Genomic DNA, 12,994 nt, shown 5'->3' with positions numbered 1-12,994 from the left:
TCTCTCTCTCTAAAATAATGTGGATTGCTTTTTGCACTCCTTGGGAGCTGCCATGTGCCCTCCCTAAAGCAGATGTACTAGAGGGTTTCTTGCTGTCCGATAGCCCTTTTGGTCTCCAGTGGACGCTAATAGATTCTCTCTCTCTCTCTCTCTCTCTGACACTAGAGGAAGAGAAAAGACAGGCCGGTAAAGCAATGAATGTCCTAGTTAGAGGTTTCACAGTGAGAGACACCCCAATGGCAGATGCTCAAGCCCTATTTGCCAAGATCGCAGTCAATCTTACATGTGAGGCAGCTTGGCGCGTAGGGAAGACGGAGATACCACCAAGACCTTTAGTGCTGAAACTCCGGACTGCAATAGATAGGTCCAACAATGAGCATGCAAGCATCCTTAAAGGGGACCAAAATCTACTTGGATGATGACCTCACCCTTCTACAGCAGAAACATATAAGAAAAGCTAGAAAATGGGCTGTGTATCAAGATGGAACACCACTAATTAGAGATTTCAAATCTAAACCTAAAGACACTCAGTCTTAAACTGAAATCAATGTACATGACATTAGACTCCAAAAGAGAGCCTAATGGAAGAACTCAAAAACAGTGAGAAAACACTTCAAGGCTAGTAGCATCCAAATCCCTCGCAGCATAACTATCATACAAAGATTGCTTGAGGGACATTCTGAAGAAAGCATATGCCTGAGGGAGCTGTTGTCCCATCCTAAAATGCAATCTCTGTGTCCAAATAGTCCATAGTACCCAAAAACGAGCCCAGTGAAAGAAAAGAAGGAATGGAGACATCTGAGATGAGAAGCATCCAAACATCCAGAAGAGTTTCCTGAATCTGATAGAGGGAAACCGAAGCCGCAGCAAATGAGAGACATGAGTGATCAATATCCGAGAGTGCGGGCAAGACCATAACAAATGGGGAACTGTCTCACGGTGATGAGAGCAACGGGGGCAAGAAGAGGAAGCAATACGACGTGCTTCCAATTTCACCCCAATGGAAAAAGCTCCCACTATACATCTCCAAAAGAAAAGCCTCTCTTTCAATGGCAATTTAGCTTTCCAAATTTTCTTGAGTTTTGATTGCCACCAAGATAAAGGCCTATCTTTGGTACGGTGTGTGTATGGGTGTGTGTATGTGTGTGTAATTGTTGCATATGGACCATCTTGCAGATACAGGGCAGCTTCATGGCTTGCAAATTCCAGGGGCACAGCAGTTTCTTGCACAGGCATATGCTGATGATTCATATTTTATGCCCAGGAATTCTCAAAATGATCTCTCTCATTTGATGCATACTCTGAATGATTTTGGCATAGCTGCTGGACTGCATATTAACTTTCAGAAATCAAATCTTCTAGCATTGAAAGAAGCTGATTGGCATGCACTTCTCTGGCCAAGCCACATTATCTCTTCCCATACTATTGTGAGGCATTTAGGGTATCCCTTTGGCTGGAATATCACCCCTCAACAACATCTCAAATGGGTGCTTCAAAAGATAAACAAGAAGCTGGAATACTAGCATTTGTCCACCTGGCCTCTACATGTTCGACTTCGGATAGTACAGTCTATCATCATGGCAGGCTTCCTATATGTCCCAGGCTATGGAGATATTCTGGAAAAGCAAATCTCACAAAAAGGCTTTGCGACCACTTCCCATGCAGTCCGTTTGTTCTCCTAAGACTCATGGGGGACTGAATATTCTCAATCTTCAGTTTCATATGTTGGCAAGAAAGAGCACCATGATTGCTGATTTTTTTCAGCAAAAACAGCCATGGGCTATTATGCTAGCAGCTATGTGTGGTAACATGAAGTCCCATGCATATGGGCATTGGATTACAGATCACTGGGAAGCAGTCATGTCCACATTTCAGGGGAAAATTCCTGGTTGTCCTGTTTCTAATGCTTTTATTCATGATTGGAAGAGAATTCTCTCTTATGCTAAATGGTCAGGTGCTTCTTCCCATCATGGTAATTCTCTTCGCTTGGAAAGCATCCATTGGAGCAAGGTGTTTGAATCTCCTCTTGCTTTACATGCTCCTATTAAAGCATATAATCTCATGAAATTGGGCATAAGATTTGTCGGAGATGTTGTGGATCTACATGGTTATGTACTTTCATTTCCACAAGCTTGCAGGACATTCCCCTTGGGTCTGCATCATAGGCCCATTTGGAGAATACTTACAATTATGTTGCAGCCATTTGTTCTTGTTCCTCCACTGTTTGTACAGGACAGATTACTGGACTGGAATCTGACTTCCTTATCTCCCGATATCTCCTCACTTTCAATGCATAATCTGGCCTCCTCGATGGTTTACAACTTTCTTCTTCCACCGCCATGGATTGATAAGCATGCTAACACTCTTTGGAATTTGGATAGACCTTTATCTTGGTGGCAATCACAACTCAAGAAAATTTGGAAAGCTAAATTGCCATTGAAACAGAGGCTTTTCTTTTGGAGAGGGAGCTTTTTCCATTGGGGTGAAATTGGCAGCACGTCGCATTGCTTCCCCTTCCTGCCCCCGTTGTTCTCATCACCGCGAGACAGTTCCCCATTTGTTATGGTCTTGCCCGCACTCTCAGATATTGATCACGATATTGATCACTCGTGTCTCTCATTTGCTGCGGCTTCGGTTTCCCTCTATCAGATTCGGGAAACTCTTCTGGATGTTTGGATGCTCCTCAGCTCAGATGTCTCCATTCCTACTTTTCTTTCACTGGGCTCGTTTTTGGGTACTATGGACTATTTGGACACAGAGATTGCATTCTAGGATGGGACAACAGTTTCCTCAGGCATATGCTTTCTTCAGAATGTCCCTCAAGCAATCTCTATATGATAGTTATGCTGCGAGGGACCTGGATGCTACTAGCCTTGAAGTGTTTTCTGACTATTTTTGAGTTCTTCCATTAGGCTCTCTTTTGGAGTCTAATGCCATGTACATTGATCTCATGTTAATAATATAGTTACTGGTTTCACAACCACAAAAAAAAAAAAAAAAAGTGTGTATGTGTGTGTGATATCTTTGGTACGATCGTCCTTGTGTGTGTGTGTGTGTAGGTGTGGATCGTGTGTGTGTGTGCCATGGAGAGCTCGTCTCCTCCCTCCTCCCTGCCCGTACCTCCGTCTGTCCCTCAGTCCGATGTTGTACCCTGTCCGTACACCCCTGCACCCTCTGCAACTCTGCCTGTACCCAGCCCACTCCAAGCTACGACCTCTTGTACGGCTTCCGTACAGATCTTGCAGCCTTCCGTACCCTGTCTGCATGCTGGACGACCTGCACAGCCATATGTACAGTCTGTACGGTCGTCTGTACAGGTTGTACGGATGACCAAACCTATACACGCTGCTATTTCGCCTTTCCCTACCCGTACATCTATTGGATATTTCTTCTGTCCAGCCGGTCCTTTCTCTGCAGCAACCAACTTCTTCCCGGTCTTTCCTTGATGTTGCTTCAACCGATTCTCCTTTTGTCTTCTCCGTTTCAACTCCTCCTTCTGCCTCTTCTTCTCCTGCATGTGTCTTTGTTTGACGGAAGCGAGGTGTTTTAGCTCCTTCATGCTCTTTTAAATCGGCAAAGCTTGATCTCGCAGATGGCCCTTCTTCTTCCCTCCGGCTGGATCTTCTGCACCAGTTATGTTTAGCCTCTATTACATATGTTCCTTCATCGGGTTCCCCCTTTGTTTGTTCATTGGATTCTGCCCTTTTGGTTTCACGTCTTCAACAGGCTCAACAGTTTGGGGTATGTCTCTACTTTATGGGCAGAGTTCTTTCTGCAGCTCATCTTCGTCGGTGGGTTGAAGCAGCAGTGGGTTCGGATTGTATTTCCTCTGTCTTTCTAAGCAAAGGGTTTTATTATGCCCACTGTTCTTCAACCGATGTGGTGGAGCGACTTGTCAGTCGTGCTAGTGTTCCTGGGGCTGGTTTCTTTGCTTATGTGATGCCCTGGGATCCACTTTTCGATCCATCTGCTACCCTTCTGACACACTGTCCGGTCTGGATTACTCTCAAAGCACTGCTTGTGCTTCTTCTTCAACATCTTCCTACTCTTGCAGCACTTTTGGGGAGGCCTCTTCATGTTCCACGACATGAGTTCTTGCAATCTTCCCATGATGTTTGCCTTTGCGTTTTGTGGGATATGATGCAGCCCGTGCCATCTACTCTGGATCCTGATTTGGGATTCGCACATCCAATGCGCATCAAGCTGCACTTTGCATCTTTTCCCACTGCATGTTATCTTTGCCGACAGGTTGGTCATTTTGCACGTAATTGTCCTTCTACATCCAGGACTCCTCCTGCTCCTTCTTCAGCTGTCAAGGTTACTCTCCCTTCTCCTCCGGTTTCTGCTATGGCTTCATTGGAGAAGCCTTCTTCTACTGCTCCAAAGCACTACTGGAGGAAGGTAGATAAACCTCAGGTCAATCTTTCTCTTGCTAAAGAAGCTCAGGATTGTATCCCTGTTGAGCATGCCACTGAGGTTTCCCAAGATCAAGCAGATGAAGTTGAAGAACAAGATGCCGATGCCCTTTTTAAGGCCCAATTGACAAGTGCAGTGGGTACCTTGACAGAGTTAACACAAAACCTTATATATATACATATACCTTTGTAAGACTAGAATAAGTCCAATCATACAAATTTAGATTTTTTGTTGTTCTAAAGACCTTGCTGAAATTTTGAACACCCCTCCTAAAAGTAAGAAGACAACTAAAAAGAAGCAAAAGAAACAAAGGCATACACACAATCATGCACCACTTGATGGACACCCACTTGTGATGCGTTCAGTGCCAGAACCTAGTATCCCTCAGTCTATATTGGGTCCTGGAATGGGAAATGCCCTACAGGCCCATAATTTTCAGTCCGACAACCAAGGAAATCAAACCTTACCTCAATCAGTGATGCATCCACGGTACTTTGGAGGAGGGTCTCACTTTCTGGACAGCCCATAGAAGGGATGGGAATGCCTGGCACACACTTGGCAAATATGCAGCCAGGAATGCAAAGTTTTCAGCAACCCATGATGGGAGGTATGCAGGCTGGAAATGCAAATATGATGTATGCGAATATAGGAATGCAAATAGAAATGCTTGGGATAAAGGGTGGTTCAATGGGCATGCCTCAAATGCAAGGGATGGGACCATGAGTGGCCAACTCAACCATGGAAGTAGCAATAATGCATAGAGCACGGGACAGATGATGCCACCATCATTTTTGCAGCCACCTGTATATAACATTATAGCACCCAAGGGTAAGTTGAAGGACTTCGAAGAAGGTGGGACTGCACTAAAGTTTTGAGACTTTTAATAGAATGCAAGATAGGCTGAAGGCCTTAACCTTTGTGCAACAGTTTGATGCAGCTTATGCTGGTTGAAACTTTACTGAGTCATCAAAGGTAAAAAAGGCAGACACCTTTTTGAAAGGAAATGCGCTTCAATGGTGAACAAACTTGCTCTTGCTCCTGCAACTTGGGTGGATTTCCAGCAAGTGTTTTCAGGTGCTTGACTCACAACAACCATTGAGGTGGATATCACGACAGCTTGGCACAAGCTTGATGCAGCAACTTGCAAAAATTTGGAAGAGTACAACAAGAGGTTTTGGGAAGCATTGCTGCCTATAAGTCCATATAGACGTGTGGAGCTGTCAGAGCAGATAGAAAAGTATTGTTGTGGGCTGCCGAAAGAAATAAGAGACTATTGTACTAAAACTAAAGTCTCCAACATGTCCCAACTCATAAGAGAATGCCACTACAACATACGCCCTCTTGCATAGAACGACTTCTAGATTTAGGGCCAACATCTAGGAAGCATTTAAAAAGTCTAGGAAGTTTGGAAAGCCTACACATTTGAGGACAGAGGCGAGGACCGCCTCGACAAAGGATGACACCCGAAGAGAAGAAGGTATTTTTTGACGCCTATAAGTGCTATATATGCAAGGAAGAGGGCCATAGAGCAATTGAGTGCCCAAACAGAAAGAGAAAGGACCCCCTGGGGGAACACGGTGAGCAAAGGGAAGAAAAGAAGAATGACCGAAAGGCCAAGAGGCCAAAGCCCACGGCTGGTCTTATGCCGGATATGATTGGGGACAAGCAAAATGAGGATGCCACGGAGCTATGCAGAGCAAGGGGGAAAATCCGTGATCAAACAACTTTGTTTTTCTTCAATCCAAGGGCCCATACCGCGATTTCATCACTCCAGAGGTGGCTGGAAAATTAGGAGACAAAGCAAAAGATATGGGACCTCTTTGTGATGCAGATATGGTTTGTCCTAGGCGTAGTGAGTCAATCACTCCGGTAATTGAAAAGTTACACATGCACATTCATAGCTATGTGGACATAGAGGTGTTTTATATCATGCCTTTGAATGGATGCAATGTTCTGTTGGGTATACCCTGGCACTAGAAGGTGGGGGCTCTTTTGGACACAAGAAACAAGACGCCGACTTTGTCTCATAGAGGCAAAACCTGTGTTTTGGATGCAAAATTAAAACGGGATTCTATACCAATTGTATCTGCTTCAGCCATTTCTTTTATAATAAAAAAGCATCTTTCAGCGTACTTAGTTTTTGGAACAAAAAAACAGCCAGCTGAAGAAAGAGCTGATCTTTCCAAGCTCAAAAAAGAGAGGACAGATTTTCTTTTTGAGTTTCAAGATTGCTTTTTTGACTCCCTACCATAGGAACTACCTCCGGAAAGACCTGATGATCATACCATAGATATAATCCTAGGAAGCACCCTACCAAACAAGCCTCCCTACAAAGTTAGTGCAGCCAAGCAGGAGGAGATTATGAACCGGGTAAAGAAGCTCTTGGAAAAGGGGCTGATTCAGCCCAGCTCATTCACCCGTGTTGCTTGTGCAAAAGAAAGAAGGATCATGGAAGATGTGCATAGACTACAGAACTCTAAAGAAAATCACAATTAAGAATAGATTCCCTATACCAGGATTGATGACATCTTGGATCGGCTAGAGGGGTATACTACATTCAGCCGTATAGACTTGAAGAGTGGGTATCACGAGATAAGAATATGGTCTGAACTCCTCCTTGAAGAGTGGATATAGACTTGAAGAGTGAACAAAAAGCTTCCTATGTCCTTGAATTCCTTCTTACGATTTGCACCCTCAACTCTCATAGTTCTCTAGGTGATTGGTTATGTTTTTTAATAACGTGTGTGACATATCATCAACTGTAGTCCTGTCCACAAAAATCCTCAACGCCATGCAGAAAATCAATTATTTGTGCCTACGTTTGCCCAACATATTCAACGTTCTTCTTGCCTACATTTGCCCAAAATATTCTTGTATACATTTGCCAAACATATTCAACCTTATACATAATTCATGTTCGCAAACCCAAATGTGCCAAATACAATCAGAAACTCAGTTTTAGGCTTTCAAATGTGATATTAAATTTCAGTTTTTTGGCAAGCTACCACAACCCATGTAATAGACCTCAACTTAAAATTTCCAAGGATTGTTTATGTAAGGAAAGAAATCTAGGTAAATTTAAAAAATGTGTAAATCAAACTTCCAGTTAGTCCCAATTATGGCATACAACTCAATGCTAAAATACTAGGAATTCAAGTCTTAAGAGGTTATCCATCAAAGAACTAGTATTGTTATCTTACCTGAGCTTCCAAGTCAACTGATTTTCCACCAGCACCATCATCTCTTCTGAAGATGGCTGAAAAATCCCGAGTCCCACAATTTTCTGAATCTGGCAATACTTTAAAGCGCACTGCAAGATCAGAGACTGCAGAGTGCACCGTCATATCCATCTGCTCCATGCTGTCTTCTGCAAGAACATCTGCTTCTGATAGCACATGCTCATTCAGTCCTTCACCCAGATCATGATCTCCCATTCCTTCAAAACATGACAGTCCAGACTTTCCTAAATCCATAAATGCACTTTTTGATATGTTTGAAGAAAAGTGGTCCATGTAATTCTCATCTTTGACTAAGAGGCCCTTTCTTTCCTTAATATCAATATATCTCCGCCCTAGAGAAGAAGAAGACAGCACCCCTAATCCACCCGATGGAAGCTCCCCATCCTCCCTTATAGATTCTAAACCATTCCTTGGAGACATTGTAATCCCATCGGAAGGAAAAGGCAAAGGACTCAAACTTGGGGCACTGTCAATGTTAACAGGAGACTTCTCTGGCCTCGATCGCACAATTTCGACCCAACTATGTAGAAAACATTTTGCATTATAAGAACCCCATGGCACTATAGTGAATTTAAGATGTGGTAACTTCAAACTTGCCAACATATCAAGCTGGTCCCTGTATACATAACCCTTTGTAAGTCTAGATGGAAGAAAAAACTTGCCAACATACTCACCTAAGAGCTAATGGAAGAAAAAATTTATTAACAAAGTGGAGAGCGAGAGAAATATGATCATTATCACAATCATGTTAACACACACAAACGAGAGAGAGAGAGAGAGAGAGAGAGAGAGAGCGCACGTGTGCGTGCATGTGTGTGTTCCCTAGGTGTTTGTGCTCTGCTCGCGTGGTGTTTCGTGTGATCCAAGTGAGGTCTGCGCCGCTTGTCTCTTTTCGTCCTCCTCAGGAACCCTGTGCAGCCCCGTCCGTACAGCTGTACGGTAGCCGTACAGCGTCCGTACGCTTGTACGTTTCCGTACATCTGCGTCAGTCCTAGTTCCCCTCTGCAAATTCACGTACAAAGCCCGGTACCTTCTGCTTACAGGTTTTTCCGTACACTTGTCCCCTCCGTGCAGCTCCATCCGTACAGTCCCGTACTTCCTGCCGTACAAATCCTTGGAGTATTTTGGGCTCCGCTGTCTTCTCTAACAGTCTTTGTGTTCCAGCCAAAATTTTACATTTCCGTCTACTATCTCCTTCCCAACTATACTCTTCTTATCCTCTCTGGTGGACTTCCTGTAAATATTTCTTTGGGACTGGTTTTTTTGGCTTTCACTACCCTTTTACAGGTACTTCATTCTCAAGCTCCCTTTCTTACAAAGTCATGGCAGAGTATTCATATGAAAAAACGTTTCAAAAGGAGCGCTCGGCTCCCTGCAAGAAGCAAAAGCAGGTTGAGGGTCAGCATGACCCGATGCATGAGACTCTTGAGGCTCAACTGGTATATGATGTAATGCATGAAGGATTTGCAGATACGAGAAAAGAGTGGAAAGACTCGGTTCCTTCAGTTGGCCTCATGGTTGAGGTCGATGAAATTGTGGATCCAGTCAGAGAATATGCCAAGAATGCAGTCATATTATTTTTTCCAGGCCCGATGCCACCTGCTGCAGAGATAGGCAACTGGCTGACACACACATTGGTTGGCTCTTTTGTTCGTAAAGTACACTATGCAGCCAGGGGCTTTTTTGAGGTTATCATGGTGGATGAGATCCACAGACAAATGCTTTTGGAACATTCACCTCTCTTTTTTGGGCAGCAAATGGTGCATGTCTTGCCATGGTCTCCCAAAAGGGACTTTCAGGCTTTAATCCGACATAGATGCCCGGTTTGGGTTGAAGTTGTTGATTTCCCCCAATGTATGGCCTCGCTTTTGTCTAATATTGCAGCATCTTTAGGTAAAGTGGTTTGCCCACCACGGCCAAATGGCAACTCAAACAGATTTTGCATTCTCTGGGATACTGATAATCCCACACCGGACTCTTATTCAGTCACGGTGAATAATGTGAACATGGGAAGTGCTTTTTATAAACTCAAATGGGGTTTATTTGCAGGGGCCTGTTTTGAATGCAAAAAGTTTGGACACATGGCTTCACAGTGTCCAATGAATCAACATAAAATGCCTCGTGCCACTTTGCCAGTTTCCATGCCTACTAAAGATGTTCCTACTCCAGTGGCCAACAAAAATAAAAGCAGTAGACAGCCTGCTGGGAGTCAGGATAAAGGCAAAGCTCCAGTGGCTCCCAATGGGAATCTCACTTCACATTCACCTCCCGTTATTCCATCCTCGACCAAAGGACAGCAACCTTCAACTGATGGCTGGCAAAGTCCAAGAAAAGTTATTTCTGCTCGAAGAATTCCACCCCCCCCCCCCCGCACTTGGAATGGTGCATCTTCTAGCGGAAATACCTCAGAGATAAATACAGGAATTGGGATTACATGGGCTGCAGTAACAGCCAGCAGAACACTCTTCCCTGAAGAAGAGGTTGCTGCTTTGCTGTCTACTTCTCAGGCGGCTACTTCTTCTCAGGGGCGAGGCCTCGACCCTGAGATAGAAATGCAAGGCTGACCTCATAAATTTTGCTGCTGTACATAGTTGTTGCATTACTATAAATACCTGTATATATGACTGCTCACATCAAATGTTTTACACTCAATGTCCAGGGCATGTGTTTCAGTAGGAAATGGAACTCTGTGCGGCTGTACATCAACAGATTTCAGCCTGACATAGTGGCATTAAAAGAACACAACTAACATATTTATGTAGGCAAGACAGGACAATACTGTGGATATGATATTTTCTATGCTGGGGAGCACTCTTTCTCAGGGGTTGTCCTTCTGATCAAACATGAGCTGCAACCAGTCATTGCATTAAATGACAACAAAGGCAGATGGCTTGTTCTCCAATGCATTATTAGAGGAGAGGTGTTTGAATTTGCTTCAGTTTATGCACCTCAGTCCTCTAGAGAAAGAACTGCAATTTGGGATTCCATGCAACAATATCCGTGGAGATATCATGCCTACATATATGGGGATTTCAATAATGCTCCACAACACGGAGACAACACCTCCAGACATGACCATATGTTATCTCTTGAAAGGCATGCATGGTCTCAACTACTTCTGCATCTGGATCTGGTTGACCTTTGGAAAGAATTGCAGCCTTTGTCACCGGGCTACACTTTTCAACATAATGCTCTTTCCGCCTATCAGGCACGTTGGATCGATGGTATAGTGTCGCTCCCCAACAAAATGGGGATTTCACATGCAAAATGTGGATTGACTATGCCTTTGTGCATTCAGACCATGCACCACTATGGTTGCGGTTATCTTTTCATAATATGCCAGATGATAGATTGCCACACAGGAGACATCTAATCATAAACAATAGTTATTTGCAACATGCTGATTTCAAGGCAATGGTTACTGAAGCAGCTCATTGTCTTTCCTCTAGCAGCCATCTTCATGTTGATGGTGCCTAGGATTCTTTTATTTCTAAAATGCAAGTGGTGATTAATGCTTATGGCAAGTCTTACATGAAGACTCTGAGGGAAACCATTGCTCAGGCCAAATCTACTTGTCAAGACCTCACTGAACTCAGTCATCACCGTTCGTTGTCCATGCATGAGCAAACAACACTATGCCAGGCCAGACATTGTCTTAAACTAAATGATCAAAGGAAACTGGCAAAATGGGAGACTAGAGCAAGACAAAGAGCCTTTACAGATAAAGGTTGCTCTTCCAAAGAATTTTTCAAAAGTTTACATCAGAGGAGAATCAAAACAGAAATTTGCAGAGTGCTTATGCCTGATGGATCATGGACTACTTCACGGTCACAGCTTGCTTCTGTTTGTGCATCATTTCTCTCAGCAATTTGGCTCTGCAGCTCCTCCCTCGCAACAGATTTTGCTTGCACGAAATTTAATGTTGCAACATGTTTCTCCTATCATTTCCCCTACTCAAGCTTTGGAATTGGAGGAACCCTTTACTGAGAGGGAATTGTCAGATGCGATCAAATCATGTGGCAGATGGAAATCCCCTGGATGGGATGGTTTAACAGTCGAGTTTTTTCTAGCCTACTCGGCTATTTTGAAGCATTCATTGCTATATATGGTGAATGCTACGTGGCAAAATCAGAAAATGCCGGACACATGGAAGAGAGGTCTTGTTAAACTCCTTCCCAAAAAACAAATTTGTGAGTCTTTGGCAGATTGAAGACCTATCACTCTTATGCCCGTAATTTACAAAGTCACCACCAAAATGATTGTCGATCGGCTAAAGGGGATTTTACATGATGGGTTGCATCATGCTCAATATGGCTTTGTCCCGCACAGGCACATCACCGATAACATTGCTAATGCCTACATTGGAATTGAATATGCCAAATACACATAGCAGGATGTTTTGTTATTGCAAGTTGATATTGCCAAAGCCTTTGATACTGTTCAGTGGGATTTTATTTCATCGACTATGCAAGCATTCGGTTTTGGCACAAAAATGCAGCAACTCATCACTTGGCTATATCAAGATAGTGAAGCTGCCTGCATACTCTCAGGAGATATTTCTCCATCCTGGACTCTTGCTTGCTCTGTCAGGCAAGGATGTCCCCTGAGTGCTTTACTTTTTGCCATAGCCACTCATCCACTGCTTCAATATCTGGATCACCTCTTGGACACTGACCAGTTGCACGGTTTGGAGATTCTTGGCAGTCGCAGCATGATTGCTCAGGCATATGCTGATGATTCATTCTTTACTCCAAAAAATACTCGGGCTGATCTGTCCATGATTATGCATGCTCTTTCCACATATGGTTTGGCTGGTGGCCTTCGGGTAAATTTTTAGAAATCAAAATTGCTGCCGTTACATGCACAGGAATGGCACAACCTTCTGTGGCCTGGGGAAATTGTCCCCGCTTCTCAATTCATTCGACATCTTGGTTATCCTCTAGGCTGGGGACTCACCCGTTCACAACAAACTGATTGGGTGCTAGTAAAGTTAAGGGCAAAACTTGAATATTGGAAGCTTGCAACTTGGCCATTGCATGTTCGTCTGCGAATCACACAATCCATTTTGATAGCATACATACAATTTTATCTGCCTCTCACTATGTTCACTAAGGCAGATCTGGTTTCATTTATGTCAGCTATCATGGAAATTTTCTGGCGTTCAAAACATGGCAAGAAAAGTCTCAGGTTACTCTCTATGCATCGTCTCTGTTCTCCAAAGATGCACGGGGGTCTGAACATTCTCAATATTCAAATGCATTTACTCGCTCACAGAGGGAAAATGATGATACAGTTTATGCAAGGAGATCACCCTTGGGCTTTCATGATCCAATCTCTCT

The 12,994-nt window shown here is 43.7% G+C and overlaps 1 protein-coding gene across 3 annotated transcripts in view; it reads right to left on the bottom strand.

Annotated features, from left to right (window-relative positions):
• Positions 1–12,994, bottom strand: part of THO5 (THO complex, subunit 5) — a 149,145-nt gene that overhangs the window by 42,196 nt on the left and 93,955 nt on the right. For 2 of the 3 annotated variants that reach the window (XM_087399312.1, XM_087399311.1), the window contains exon 6: positions 7,617–8,271. In XM_087399312.1, the coding sequence (XP_087255438.1) occupies positions 7,617–8,271 (655 nt within the window). Of the gene's footprint in view, positions 1–7,616; positions 8,272–12,994 lie in introns of those variants that run through there. The other variant, XM_087399313.1, reaches the window with a different exon arrangement.

The sequence above is a fragment of the Dipteris shenzhenensis genome, chromosome 28 (assembly GCF_047967505.1).
Source record: "Dipteris shenzhenensis isolate YYH24624 ecotype China chromosome 28, Dip_SZ_1.0, whole genome shotgun sequence".
Classification (NCBI taxonomy): Eukaryota; Viridiplantae; Streptophyta; class Polypodiopsida; order Gleicheniales; family Dipteridaceae; genus Dipteris; species Dipteris shenzhenensis.
The sequence above is the reverse complement of the archived record's forward strand: the minus strand, read 5'-3'. Positions and strand labels throughout refer to the sequence as shown.